Source organism: Terrapene carolina, unplaced genomic scaffold (genome assembly GCF_002925995.2).
Source record: "Terrapene carolina triunguis isolate 2854851 unplaced genomic scaffold, T_m_triunguis-2.0 Scaffold112, whole genome shotgun sequence".
NCBI classification, from domain to species: domain Eukaryota; kingdom Metazoa; phylum Chordata; order Testudines; family Emydidae; genus Terrapene; species Terrapene triunguis.
The window spans coordinates 4879928-4895718 of NW_020664463.1; the positions used below are offsets into that span (position 1 = coordinate 4879928).

General features: G+C 44.0%; 1 protein-coding gene across 1 annotated transcript in view; it reads left to right on the forward strand.

Annotated features, from left to right (window-relative positions):
- The window catches only part of LOC113406599 (solute carrier organic anion transporter family member 1C1-like), a 40484-nt gene that overhangs the window by 16067 nt on the left and 8626 nt on the right, over window positions 1-15791 (forward strand). Inside the window, exons 8-10 of the mRNA XM_026652206.1 lie at window positions 326-490; window positions 13901-14096; window positions 15503-15704. Coding sequence (XP_026507991.1) covers window positions 326-490; window positions 13901-14096; window positions 15503-15704 — 563 coding nt within the window. The remainder of the gene's footprint in view (window positions 1-325; window positions 491-13900; window positions 14097-15502; window positions 15705-15791) is intronic.

Genomic DNA, 15791 nt, shown 5'->3' on the forward strand with positions numbered 1-15791 from the left:
GCCAGTGGGAAGTGTGGGTGCTCAGTGCACCTGAAAATCAGGTCCTTAGTTGTCTAAAGTTGAATACCAAAAAAAGTGAGGCACTCAAAACACAATGCCATTTTTGAAAGTTTGACACTTAACTAGTTTGTTCCTCACTCCCCCCTGCCCTCCCCCAATCTGTAAAATAGGGATCATACCCACCTCGCAGCAACTGACTTCATTAATCTTTATTAAGTATTGTGTGGTCCTTGATGGGAAGGTGCTATTGAATTACAAAATATTATTCATATTAATTATTATTTTTCCAGTTTGCTTTTCACTAATAGAGCATTTTGGTTTGCAGATTTCCTGCCATCAATGAAGAACCTCTTCGGAAATCCAGTTTACTTTCTATATTTGTGTGCAAGCATCATTCAGTTCAATTCTTTAATTGGCATGGTAACATATAAACCAAAATATATTGAGCAACAGTATGGGCAATCATCTTCAAAAACGAATTTTGTTATAGGTATGTTAAGTCAACTTCTTGGTGCCTTAAAAATGGAAACCTTTAGGATTGCCGACTGGTAGACAGAAATGGGCAAAAAATGCTTCTGAAGACTACTTTCTGGTCCCCTTGTAAAATTTTTAAATACCAGATGCTGAACATGAATCTGTTTTATCATTGAGTTTAGCATTTAATTAACTCTGAGTTTAAGTGTATGCAAGAGCTGCTGCAAGGGATTGTTGAGATTGCTGGTTTACTTACCCTTCTTCCAGAAAATATAAAAGAAAAATTTCAGGCAATCACAAGAAAATAACTTAAATCAGGAATTAATTTTAAAATAATTTCCGTAAATATATATTTATAAGTATTGCTCACTTCCTAACTTCCCATTCCAACAAACTGAGCATCAGTTCAGAAAGTGGTGTAGGGACCTGTCACGGGGTCATTCACCACACTGGCACCTCCTGCTGGGCATTTTGGGAATTAGCTCATCCCCAGTGGGTGCACCTTTGTGTGGTGGTGGCTCTCCCGTCCTCACCTCCATTTGAAGACCCCTTACGGCTCCTTCCTCTCAACATCTGCTTTGTGGCACAGCCCTCCCGCCATGTCACCATCTGGTTTCCCCCTCTTCTGGGGGACTCCTCCAGCAAGAGTCCAGCCACTCCTCGTAGCAGCTCGGCCGTCCATAGCCGGCCGCTCCTTCAGTGAGGGGGACCCAGGCCCGCCCACTACTCCAGGTCCTGGCCCAGGGACCCTGCCAACAGCAGCTTCCTGCTGCCTCTTCCTTCCAGGTCACTGTCTCTATTCCCTGAGCCTCTGTTCCTTCTTCTCCTATCTCTGGCTCCACCTCCTTTGCCCTCTTCCCCAGGGCCTCGAGCATGTAAGTCCTGGCAGTCTGCCAGGAGCCCTCTAGGAAGCCAGTCTTCTCCCTAGGGCTCCTTGCAGCAGACTAACCCGCTCTGGTCTGCATCTTCCTTTTATATGGGCCGGCTGGGCCCTGATTGGCTGGTCCAGCCACCGTGCTAATTGTCTGCAGCTGCCACCCTAATTGGCTGTTTCCCCTGCAGCCAGTCCTTTGGCTGCCTGCTGCTCAGCCTCCCTAGGCTGGTTTTAACCCTCTCAGGGCTAGTGTGGGGCAGGTGCCCCGTCACAGGACCCAATTATGGTGTAGCTGTAGCATCTCTAGAATTTATTAAGAAATTAGTTAAATAATGTTATTCTCAATTAACAGACGGAGGTAAAGAAAACCCGCTGGGCTTCATATTTACCTCCTATAAAATGCTGACAATTTTTAGTTATTTGCATGTGAGAATGTTAAAAAGAAAAGAATAGGTGATGCTGAAGTGAGCCACAGTGACATGACTCAGCATGGAGGCCAGTAGGTCTCTCAATTGTCCTTCTTTGCTCTTACTGTAAGACACCTCTTCCTGCTGCCTTCCTGTTGGTCTGTGCTATGCTGCTTGTTCCCCAGTTCCAGATCACACCTTCCTACTGCAGACTTCATCCTTCCCCCATTTCCAGGCTGTATCAATGTTATAGCGCATTCTCCATGAGACTTAAGGGAGATATAACATGTTCTCACCCATAAACTATCACCTTGCCCTGCAGAGAGTCCTTACTGGGGTTGGGGCAGCACTGTCCCCATTCATACAGAGAGGGGTAGATCCACCAGGCAAGGTACCTTTCATACAGAGATGGAGTGGGGACAATCCCTGGTTATTTAATTTTATTTCACTTGTTACAGTGAGCCTGTCATGAAAAGAGTACCCCAGTTGCAGTGGCCTAGATATTCAGTGCTGTCCTTGTATAGACCTTAGAGGCTCTTCTTCATGCACTTTCTAAAGTTCATAATTGTGTTTAACATTTGGTTGGACTAGGAGTGTAATCTGGTATAATATCAAAGTATGCCATTAATCATACTGAGTCATGGTTAAATTTGGCTGCACCTGGGATGCCCTCTGTGATATTCTCTGTAAAGCCATTACTATTCAAATTCCCGCTCAAGATCCACTTCTAGCATGATGTCGATAAGATTGTATCCACCTAATATTGCTTATGTCAAAATCTACATTAAGGCATCTGCTGCTATGTGATTTCTCTTAATAGAGAGTCTGGAAGTTGACATGGGCTTTTTTTTTCTCCGTTTGAACTAGATATCTTACAAATAATAGCAAAGGTCATGTCCCCCATAATTGTGGATTGCTTTATATTCAATCATGTGTTTGTTAAGTATGCATCAGAATGAAGGAATGTAAAGCTGTGTAAAACAAAGGCTCTCATTTCTTGGCAACATCTTTAGGATGGTGAATCTCAGCCTGGCCATTTGGGGAAGCCTGAGGTTTGAATTAAATTACTGAGTTTCAGTGTCTCAACCATATTAGACAACAAGGAGGTTTGCATCTAATACAGAAAAGACTGTCTTCATTTCATGGATCTCAAGACACAGCACAGCAACAGAGGTATACATGTGCAGAAAAGCCACATTGATCCATTGTGCTATGTTAATTCCTTGAAGATAGAAGTTGGAATTTCCTGGCATGAGACCCATAGAAATGTAGACAAGTAAAGGTGATGGCCAGAAAAGCATTCAAAACAATTCATATAGGCAATACAGTAGTTTGCATTGTATATAAAGATTTTCCTAGTGCTAAGCTTTCAACTATGTGTGAAATGATTTAGGATTAATACCCATCTAATTTCACAAAGCTCTGGAACCATGCTTGGCAAAGGCTATGTGACTCTGCTGTGTTTGAAAGAGTTCTAGCTGTATTGCCATCACTAGAAGGCAGATCACTGAATTCCTCCCTGACACAAAGCATGGTCCGGGCAGCCAGCAATGACCTTCCTGAGGATCTCTGCCTGAATTCCTGTGATAAATATCAGGATTAGCAAAGGCTGTGAGAGGTCTGAAGCATAGCAACTACAAAACAGTTGGCGGCGTTAAATAGTTACAGTACAAAAGGTGCACTGCAGGATTCTTACACCAAAGAATATTCAGAAGAGCCAAAGGGGCCTGATGCATTCTTTAGGCAAACTTTTGCTACTTGTTAAAGTATTGTTTGTACCACTCCCAAAGATGAGGCTCAAACACAACAGAACTGGACATGGTCCCTGCTCTAAAGTGTTTACCAGCTAGGCTTTAGAGCTGGCACCACAAGTGAGAGGCAGCACTGTAGAACTAACAAGTTGAGAGTAGTGGGATGACATATATATAAATAAGATCCCGGAGTAACTCTCTTAGCTCATGCATACGGCATTGTAAACACTGCTTTCTAAAAATCATAACGTGGGATTTTTAGAAGCACTGAGTTGTCAAATTTCTATTGCCATAGATGCCAATAGGAGTTTTATTTTTGACTTCAATGGGAGCAGAATTAGCCCCACACCAAACACTTTTGAAAATCCCACCCTTCATTAGTTGTCTTCCTATAGGCTTTGTGGCAATTAGCTTTATCTTGTTTTATTCTTAGTTTATTACAAAATATTGATAGGCATGTTTACCTCCACTATGTTCATTTTCAAATCGGTGAATTCATACAGTTTCCTATAAAGATGAACGTTTAAAGAAACATGCAATTAAAATATATATCACAATGCTTCCTAATTCAGTGGTAAACATATCATTTGTACAAGCTATACAGTGAAAGTGTTACTGGTATGTATGCAGTAAACCTCTGAGCAATATATATCTATGGAAAATATTGACTTGCATATAATATATATATCACTGTTTTCTATTGGATTGAATAAGATCTATTCTAATAATTAATAGGCATCTAGTGGCTGTCTTCTAAGCCTACTTTAACAAAAACAATGAGGAGTCCGGTGGCACCTTAAAGACTAACAGATGTATTTGAGCATAAGCTTTCGTGGGTAAAAAAACCCACTTCTTCAGATGCATGGTGTGAAAATTACAGATGTAGGCATTATTATACTGACACATGATGAGAAGGGAGTTACCTAACAAGTGGAGAACCAGTGTGGACAAGGCCAATTCAGTCAGGGTGGATGTAGTCTACTCCCAATAATTGATGAGGAGGTGTCAATGCCAGGAGAGGGAAAGTTGCTTCTGTCATGAGCGAGCCACTCCCAGTCCCTATTCAAGCCCAAATTAATGGTGTTAAATTTGCAAATGAATTTTAGTTCTGCAGTTTCTCTTTGAAGTCTGCTTTTAAAGTTTTTTTCTTCAAGTATGGCTACTTTTAAATCTGTTATAGTATGTAAATGGAGATTGAAGTGTTCTCCTACTGGCTTTTGTATGTTACTATTCCTGATGTCCAATTTGTGTCCATTTATTCTTTTACGTAGAGACTTTCTGGTTTGGCCAATGTACATGGCAGAGGGGCATTGCTGGCACATGATGGCATATATCACATTAGTAGATGTGCAGGTGAATGAGCCCCTGATGGTGTGGCTGATGTGGTTGGGTCCTCTGATGTTGTCGCTAGAGTAGATATGGGGACAGAGTAGGCAACGAGGTTTGCTACAGGGATTGGTTCCTGGGTTAGTGTTTCTGTGGTGTGGTGTGCAGTTGCTGGTGAGTATCTGCTTCAGGTTGGGGGGTTGTCTGTAAGTGAGAACTGGCCTGCCTCCCAAGGCCTGTGACAGTGAGAAGTCGTTTTCCAGGATAGGTTGTAGATCGCTGATGATGTGCTGGAGAGGTTTTAGCTGGGGGCTGTACATGATGGCCAGTGGTCTTCTGTTATTTTCCTTGTTGGGCCTGTCCTGTAGTAGGTGACTTCTGGGTACCTGTCTCGCTCTGTTAATCTGTTTCCTCACTTCCCCAGGTTGGTATTTTAGTTTTAAGAATGCTTGATAAAGATCTTGTAGGTGTTTGTCTCTGTCTGAGGGATTGGAGCAAATTCAGTTGTATCTTAGGGCTTGGCTGTAGACAATGAATCGTGTGGTGTGTCCTGGATGGAAGCTGGAGGCATGTAGGTAAGTATAGCGGTCAGTAGGTTTCTGGTATAGGGTGGTGTTTATGTGACCGTCACTTATTTGCACTGTAGTGTCCAGGAAGTGGATCTCTTGCGTGGACTGGTCTAGGCTGAGTTTGATGGCGGGGTGGAAATTGTTGAAATCAGGGTGGAATTCTTCAAGGGCCTCCTTCCCGTGGGTCCATATGATGAAGATGTCATCAATGTAGCAGAAGCAGAGGAGGGGCGCTAGGGGACGAGAGCTGAGGAAGTGTTGTTCATAAAAATGTTGGCATACTATGGGGCCATGCGGGTACCCATAGCAGTATCGCTGACTTGAAGATATAAGTTGTCCCCAAATCTGAAATGGTTGTGGGTGAGGACAAAGTCACAAAGCTCAGCCACTAAGCCTATTTTGTTACTTATGTACAAATCAAACCAAAATATGTGAAAGAAACTGAATAAATAGGATTCTGATGTACGTAAAAGCAGATACATTGGGTTTAAAAGTTGTGAACCATTTTTATTAAATAAATAATTTGAAATAGTTTTTTAAAACCCCATAACGATCTCATCCCAAACTTGAACTACTGTATGAATATTTTTTTTAAAATTTGCTTCTGTTGTAAAAACAGTTTCAGGTCAGTATCACTAGTTGTCAGTGTTATGTAATGGCTGTAAAATACACAACTCTTTAAAAGGAAAAAAGACTTGATATATGGTAACTTGGATTAGAACTGAGAAGTAATTTGCAGTGGAAAATTTAGCCAATGGATTTCACCTTTGTTTATTTATCAGTGATCTCTTATGATGTTGTCTTTACAGTTCTCTTGAATGTTTTTGAAAGTATTGAATAGCTCTTTGGTCTTGATCTTCCATTTTTTCTGAGCTCTGCTTGATGCAGGACCCAAGTAGGTGAGCGTCAAAGATGGCCCTGTGCCACCTTTACATTCCCCTATTCTTGAGGCTGCCTATCCGGCGCCTGATGTAAATTAGAGCGACCTCAGAGCTCTTCTTACTTTCACCTTGTTGCAACAAGCCCCCTAAAGGGCTGTTCTGGCAGCTGAGACTGTAGTCAAGTTCAGAGGTACACCAGCTATGCTCTAACATACCATCTATACTAGGAACCATGAGAGCATGACTTAGGGCTGGCCCCATTCCACCTGGGGATTTCCCAATAAACCAGTTCCACTGTTGAGCTATAGCAGAAAAGCGGGAAGATCTGGCCCTTTGTCTGTTGACTGTGTGCAATCCGTTTATTGTGAGTATTCGAAATTCAAATTGTGTTGGTTAGGTTCAGTTGAACAGACAGGTTTGAATGGTATGTTTCCATTCCAGGAACAATGAATGTGAAACCACTTAGGATTAATATCCATGTGACGATTGTAGGCCATTGTCTAAGAGGGGATTGGGGAATTCTCAATAATAATTAATACCTTAAACTAAAAATATTTGAATAGCAAGATAATATTTCATTCAAAGCCGGTGATCACATTTTTTTTCAAGTGACTATTATTAATGAGTACCTAAGGACATAATTTTACCTAAAATAGAAATCGTAGGCTTTAGAAATTAATGCTAATAATTAAACAATGAGGAGGCAAACCTACAAGATGCCAGTCACCCTCATCTCATTGAAATCAATCAAGCGGAGGGCACTTAAGTCTCACAGGAGTGGTCATCACCCTGCAGGATTGAGCTACAGGATAATTTTTTTTTTCTAGACCCTAATTTCAATACATTTGTTTAAAGGTATGGTAATGAGAAACAACATTAATAGAATTTGAGTTAATGCTGTGATAAATCTACCACAAACAAATTGACATTGAGGCAAACATGAAGGTCTTAAGAATTTGATAGATCATTACCTAGGAAAGTGGCTCACAAACTTTTTTACTGGTGACCCCTTTCACATAGCAAGTCTCTGAGTGTGACCCCCCTTATAAATTAAAAACACTTTTAAATACATTTAACACCATTATAAATGCTGGAGGCAAAGGGGGTTTGGGGTGGAGGCTGACAGCTTGCGACCCCCCCATGTAATAACCTCACGACCCCCTGAGAACGCCCGACCCCCAGTTTGAGAACCCCTGACCTAGGCCAAGCCTTAGATGTCCTTAATATTGCTACTGCTAATCTGCCAAAAATGTACCATGTAATGTTTAAATAAATACAAAATATTAAATATTGTTGCAGCATTGTCAGAGATAGGTTCAGAAATTGGAGAAGATTAAAGAAACTTCCAAAAAATGAAGATACTCCATGTACTTAAAAAAATTATTTAAATAATCCTTCATTTAAAAAATTAGAAAATGAATGGACTTAAAAACCTATCTCAATTAATGTGCTGCCATTTTGTACTCTAGCTGCTGCGCATTATAGTGTCAGGAAGATCTCTGTTGTACCAGAAAGAGACTGGTTTTTATTTAAAGTATTTATTTTTTGGTGGGTGTTAACTATTTTGTCTGACAATAATATGTTTTCATAGAGAAGAAAGATGGGAAAATGAAATGATACAAATGAAATAACTTGGTACCTGGCATAGTTTTAAAAGAGCTGGTTGAGGAGCTCACTGGACCATTAATGTTGATTTTCAATAAGGGTATCTCTACACTACGAAATTAGGTCGAATTTATAGAAGCCGGTTTTATAGAAATCGGTTTTATACAGTCGATTGTGTGTGTCCCCACATAAAATGCTCTAAGTGCATTAAGTCGGCGGACTGCGTCCACAGTACCGAGGCTAGCGTCGACTTCTGGAGCGTTGCACTGTGGGTAGCTATCCCACAGTTCCCGCAGTCTCCGCCGCCCATTGGAATTCTGGGTTGAGATCCCAATGCCTGATGATGCAAAAACTGTGTCGCGGGGGGTTCTGGTACATGGTACATGTCGTCAGGCCCCTTCCCCTCCGTCAGAGCAACGGCAGACAATCGATTCGCGCCTTTTTACCTGAGTTACCTGTGCAGACAACATACCACAGCAAGCATGGAGCCCGCTCAGCTCAGCTCAGCTCACCGTCACCATATGTCATCTGGGTGCCGGCAGACGTGGTACTGCATTGCTAAACAGCAGCAGCTAATTGCCTTTTGGCAGTAGACGGTGCAGTATGACTGGTAGCCGTCATCGGCTATCTGGGTGCTGGCAGACGTGGGGCTGCATTGCTACACAGCAGCAGCTCCTTGCCTTTTGGCAGTGGATGGTGTATTACGATTGATATCCATCATCATCATATTCCTCAGTGAGTTCAATCAGAGGCACCTGGGCAGACATGTTTTGTCTCCTGGAGACTCAGTCCTGCCGGCAGTCCTATTGAACCGTCTTGACGATGATGGCTAGCAGTCGTAATACAGCATTTTCTGCCAAGCACCCAGTCATGCTGCACCGTCTGCTGCCAGCTTAAGATGTAAAAAATAGATGGACCAGATTTGTTCTGTATTCATTTGCTTCCCCCTCCCTCCGTGACATCAACGGCCTGCTAAACCCAGGGTTTTGAGTTCAATCTTTGGGGGGGCCATTCTGTGTGACAGTTGTTTGTGTTTCTCCCTGATGCACAGCCACCTTTGTTGATTTTAATTCCTTGTAAGCCATGTCGTCACTCGCCTCTCCCTCCCTCCCTCCGTCAGACAATAGTTTCACGCCTTTTTTCAGCCCAGACGCCATAGCACTGGGATCATGGAGCCCGCTCAGATCACCGCAGAAATTATGAGCACTATGAACACCACGCGCATTGTCCTGGAGTATATGCAGAGCCAGAACATGCCAAAGCAAAACCAGGCGAGGAGGCGATTGCAGCGTGGCGATGAGAGTGATGAGGAAATTGACATGGACATAGACCTCTCACAAAGTACAGGCCCCAGCAATGTGCAAATCATGGTGTTACTGGGGCAGGTTCATGCTGTGGAATGCCGATTCTGGGCCCGGGAAACAAGCACAGACTGGTGGGACCGCATCGTGTTGCAGGTGTGGGACGATTCCCAGTGGCTGCGAAACTTTCGCATGCGTAAGGGCACTTTCATGGAACTTTGTGACTTGCTTTCCCCTGCCCTGAAGTGCCAGAATACCAGGATGAGAGCAGCCCTCACAGTTGAGAAGCGAGTGGCAATAGCCCTGTGGAAGCTTGCAATGCCAGACAGCTACCGGTCAGTCGGGAATCAATTTGGAGTGGGCAAATCTACTGTGGGGGCTGCTGTGATCCAAGTAGCCAACGCAATCAAAGACCTGCTGATATCAAGGGTAGTGACTCTGGGAAATGTGCAGGTCATAGTGGATGGCTTTGCTGCAATGGGATTCCCAAACTGTGGTGGGGCGATAGACGGAACCCCTATCCCTATCTTGTCACCGGAGCACCAAGCCACCAAGTACATAAACCGCAAGGGGTACTTTTCAATGCTGCTGCAAGCCCTGGTGGATCACAAGGGACGTTTCACTAACATCAACGTGGGATAGCCGGGAAAGGTACATGATGCTCACGTCTTCAGGAACTCTGGTCTGTTTCGAAAGCTGGAGGAAGGGACTTTCTTCCCGGACCAGAAAATAACCATTGGGGATGTTGAAATGCCTATCGTTATCCTTGGGGACCCAGCCTACCCCTTAATGCCATGGCTCATGAAGCCGTACAGAGGCAGCCTGGACAGTAGTCAGGACCTGTTCAACTATAGGCTGAGCAAGTGCCGAATGGTGGTGGAATGTGCATTTGGACGTTTAAAAGCGCGCTGGCACAGTTTACTGACTCGGATAGACCTCAGCGAAGCCAATATTCCAATTGTTATTGCTGCTTGCTGTGCGCTCCACAATATCTGTGAGAGTAAGGGGGAGACATTTATGGCGGGGTGGTAGGTTGAGACAAATCGCCTGGCCGCTGATTACGCGCAGCCAGACACCAGGGCGGTTAGAAGAGTACAGCAGGGCACGGTGCGCATCAGAGAAGCTTTGAAAACCAGTTTTGTGACTGGCCAGGCTACGGTGTGAAACTTCTGTTTGTTTCTCCTTGATGAACCCTCCGCCCCACCCCAGTTCACTCTACTTCCCTGTAAACTAACCACCCTCCCCTCCCCCCTTCGAGCACCGCTTGCAAAGGCAATAAAGTCATTGTTACTTCACATTCATGCATTCTTTATTAATTCATCACACAACTAGGGGGATAACTCCCAAGGTAGCCCGGGAGGGGTAGGGGAGGAGGGAAGGAAAAGGACACACTACAGTTTAAATCTTTAAAACTTTAACACTTATTGAAGGCCAGCCTTCTGATGCTCGGGCAATCATCAGGGGTGGAGTGACTGGATGGCTGGAGGCCCCCCCACCGCGTTCTTGGGCGTCTGGGGGAGGAGGCTATGGAACTTGGGGAGGAGGGCTGTTGGTTACACAGGGGCTGTAGCGGCGGTCTCTGCTCCTGCTGCCTTTCCTGCAGCTCAACCATACGCTGGAGCATATCAGTTTGATGCTCCAGCAGCCGGAGCATCGACTCTTGCCTTCTGTCAGCCAGCTGATGCCACCTATCCTCTTCAGCCCGCCACTTGCTCTCGTCAGCCCGCAATTCAGCCTGCCACCTCTCCTCTTGTTCATATTGTGCTTTTTTGCACTCTCACATTGACTGCCTCCACGCATTCTGCTGTGCTCTGTCAGCGTGGGAGGACATCTGGAGCTCCGAGAACATATCATCCCGAGTCCGCCGTTTTCTCCTTCTAATCTTCACTAGCCTCTGTGAAGGAGAAACATTTGCAGCTGGTGGAGGAGAAGGGAGAGGTGGTTAAAAAAGACACATTTTAGAGAACAATGGGTACACTCTTTCACGTTAAATTTTGCTGTTCACATTACACAGCACATGAGCTTTCATTACAAGGTCGCATTTTTCCTCTTATGTTGAGGGCCTGCTGGTTTGGTGTGAGAGATCACTCATGCAGTGCCAGGCAACAGATTTCGGCTTGCAGGCAGCCATGGTAAGCCACAGTCTTTTGGCTTTTTTAACCTTCTTAACATGTGGGAACAGTTTCAAAGAGTAGCGCCCTCATTTCCCATACCAAGCACCCGTTGGGTTGGCCATTTAAAATGGGTTTGCAATGTAAAAGGAGGGGCTGCGGGTTTCCAGGTTAACATGCAGCACATTCCCCAACTACCCCCTCACACACCCAATTCTCTGGGATGATCACTTCACCCCTCCCCCCTACCGCGTGGCTAACAGCGGGGAACATTTCTGTTCAGCAGAGCAGGAACGGGCACCTCTGAATGTCCCCTTAATAAAATCACCCCATTTCAACCAGGTGACCGTGAATGATATCACTCTCCTGAGGATAACAAAGGGAGATAAGGAATGGATGTTGTCTGCATGCCAGCAAACACCGGGACCATACGCTGCCGTGCTTTGTTATGCAATGATTCCAGACTACGTGCTACTGGCCTGGCGTGGTAAAGTGTCCTACCATGGCGGATGGGATAAGGCAGCCCTCCCCAGAAACCTTTTGCAAAGGCTTTGGGAGTACATGAAGGAGAGCTTTCTAGAGATGTCCCTGGAGGATTTCCGCTCCATCCCCATACACGTTAACAGACTTTTCCAGTAGCTGTACTGGCCGTGATTGCCAGGGCAAATTAATCATTCATCATTAAACACACTTGCTTTTAAACCATGTGTAATATTTACAAAGATACACTCACCAGAGGTCCCTTGTGTGCCCTTAGGGTCTGGGAGCACGCCTTGGGTGAGTTCGAGGGTTACTGGTTCCAGGTCCAGGGTGATAAACATATCCTGGCTGTTGGGGAAACCGGTTTCTCCGCTTCCTTGCTGTGAGCTATCTTCATTGTCTTCATCATCATCTTCCTCGTACCCCGAACCCACTTCCCTGTTGCGTGATTCTCCATTGATGGAGTCAAAGCACACGGTTGGGGTAGTGGTGGCTGCACCCCCTAGCATGGCATGCAGCTCCGCGTAGAAGCGGCATGTTTGCGGCTGTGCCCCGGACCTTCCGTTTGCCTCTCTGGCTTTGTGGTAGGCTTGCCTTAGCTCCTTAATTTTCACACGGCACTGCTGTGCATCCCTGTTATGGCCTTTGAGACTTTTTCTAATATTTTGCCATTTCATTTACTGCTACGGAGTTCAGCTAGCACTGATTCATCTCCCCATATGGCGAGCAGATCCCGTACCTCCCGTTCTGTCCATGCTGGAGCTCTTTTGCGATCCTGGGAATCCATCATGGTTACCTGTGCTGATGAGCTCTGCGTGGTCACCTGTGCCCTCCATGCTGGGCAAACAGGAAATGAAATTCAAAAGTTCGCAAGGCTTTTCCTGTCTACCTGGTCAGTGCATCTGAGTTGAGAGTGCTGTCCAGAGCGGTCACAATGAAGCACTGTGGGATAGCTCCCGGAGGCCAATACCATCGAATTGTGGTTATTTTACCTCTGTATTTGGCACTGGTGCAACTTCTGCTGGAATAGTAGTTCTGGTTCTGCCCACAATTCAAGAAGGATGTTGACAAATTGGAGAGGGTTCAGAGAAAATACAGGAGACTGATTAAAGGATTAGAAAACACGCCTTATAGTGGTAGACTCAATCTATTTAGTTTAACAAAGAGAAGTATAAGGAGTGCCTTGATTACAGTCTATAAATACCTACGTGGGGAACAAATATTTAATGATGAGCTCTTCAATCCAGCAGAGGCAGGTATAACACGAGCCAATGGCTGGAGGTTGAAGCTAGACAAATTCAGACTGGAAATAAGGTATAATTTTTAACAATGAGAGTAATTAACCATGGGAACAGTTTAGAAAAATTCATGGTGGATTCTCCATTACATACAATTTTTTAATTAAGATTGGAATTACTTTGGGGAAGCTCTATGGCCTGGGTCATACCGGAGGTCAGTGTCAATGATCATAATGGTCCCTTCTGGCCTTAGACTCTATGAATCTAGAGTATCCATTTAACCACACCTCCTTTTGTCACACTGTTGGGTTCCTATTACAGAAATCTCTGATCTGCCATACAGAATAAGATACTGGATTTTTTCGCTTATAAGTTAGGCAGTCCAAAATAAGCATGGTCATCACAGTGAAATGTTTCTATAGTATATTTAGTTACTCATGGGTGAGAGTATCTGTTAAGGTGTCTTCTAACATCCTGTTATGAATTTTACAATTTATCCTGTTTTACATTATACAAAGTTTAGCATGGACTGAGGCCCATTACAGAAACAGAAATATAATAATAATAACTAGTAGCCATCTAGCACTTTACATCAAATGGAATGTAAAAGCCTACTGAAACACTGATTTAACAGTCTGTATTGCAGTCCATTTGGCATGATGATCTTGCACCATAAATGAATCACTTTGCAAGAAAATGATCAGCAGTGACTAGCTGATGCCGTAAAATTTTAATGTTAAAGTTGCAGCTGTAGATGGGGGGGTTGTCATTCAGACAGTTGCCAAATGTTCATTTTGTGGGCTCCCTTAGCAAATATGGCTGGGCATAGCAGTCCTCCTAGTTCAAGCTTACGTATATACTAATTTTTCTCATTTGTTTGTAGGTCTTATCAACATTCCTGCTGTGGCCTTTGGGATATTCTCAGGAGGACTGATCATGAAAAAATTCCGGATTAATGTTTTGGGGGCTGCAAAGCTATCCTTGGGATCATCCTTCTTTGGTTACCTCTTGCTACTTTCATTATTTGCAATGGGCTGTGAGAACTCAGACGTGGCAGGACTGACTGTGTCTTATGAAGGGTATGTTGGAAAGTGCAACGTTGAGTGCAAAGTTCCATTTTAAAGCAACCTGCTTCCTCAAAGTATTCCACATATTCCGTGAATGTACTCACCAGGGATCTAATCCAAAGAATCCAAAGTCTTTCCATTGACTTCAGCGGGATTTGGAGCAAAGCCCAGAATCCCTCTGTAATTGTTTTTAGCGCCCAAGCCCTTATTCTTCTCTATGCAGGTTATTCCTGTGTAGATGAATTGAAATTCATGGCATTTCCTGTGAGTTCTCTGATTGGGGAGTGGAGCTGTGCTGCTCCTCACAAAAAGCCCTTTTAATCCACAGATCCCTGGAGAGCTGAAGAGCTCAACAAGCCAAGAGGCATCCGTATCGGTGTTCCTTGCCTCTGTGTGGTGCTGAATACCCCTGGACTCTCTAATGCCCTCTGGACATGCCTGCTGTAGGGCTCCCCCTAGCAGGACCACTGTAGAAAACCCTTCAAGGTGGAGATTTAAACTGCAGAGGGTGAAATAGTGCAGGTTACTCGACACTCTGAGTGAAATCCTGACCCCCTGAAGTAAATGGAAGTTTTGCCGTTGACTTCAATGGGGCCAAGATCTCATACTCTGCAGTAATCTATACCAGTTTCCCCAACAGATTTTGATAGATGAATCCAATTGAACTTGACTAGTTGTCACTCCCATGAAACTCTGCTGATTCCCCACCTCTGAGAGCCCCCTCATGGGACAAAGATGGAAAGGGTCAGCACAGTACGAGGAAGTGGTTGCAGTCCCACTTTTCACACTATTGCAGCTGAGATCTGCAGGCACAAGCTTCCTTAGGCTTGCGGCTGCAGAGGTGACCCCAGGGACTTTCTGGATGGGCTTTCTGTGCTTGCTTCTGCAGCCACTCCATGAGTGATGCTCCCATTGAGGTCAAAGGAAGGTCTGTAGATCGAGTGACTGCAGGGTCAGGTCCTCAATTTAGATCAATCCATCTGTGATCACTTTCTCACGTCTTTTTCAATAGCTTTTCGGTAGGGATGATTTTTTCCCCTTTGCCATCAGAGTGACCAATGTTCTGAGCATTTGGGTCCAATTTTGTTTAATTGAATTGTGCCCCAGATGTTTCAGATGAATATTTTAGAAAATAAAAACAATATATCAGTAGATACACATAGTTAACAATGCCCCTTTAATAAAACATATGCTGTATTTTAATAGGCATGTCATATTGTAGAATACTGTTTGATTGCAGAGAGGAAACATTTGTAAAGGGAAGTGGAAATAAAATATTTCAGTAGACTAAAGATTTAAGGCTACACTCAGGTGCATCTTGCTGAAAATATAGCCCATGGTTTGAAGACATTTCTACTTAAAGCTGCTGAGAAACTGCATTTCATTTTGTTTCTGAGGTTTGTTTTGGTTTTTGTCAGAATGAAACAGGTCTCTAGCTATGAAGAAACCCTCTTTTCTGAGTGCAATTCGGGATGCATATGTTCAAAAAATGAATGGGATCCTATATGTGGGGAAAATGGAATCACCTACGTGTCGGCGTGTCTTGCTGGTTGCAAAACATCCAATGGAAGTGGAAAAACCTCTGTAAGAAACTTTTCTATCATCATTTATGATGCTTTGGTCTGTCTTAGCCTAGCTAACTCTGTTATGGCAAATGAATTGCAATTCTTTTTAAAGTAGGGATCTATGAGTTTCCTTAAGTTCCTT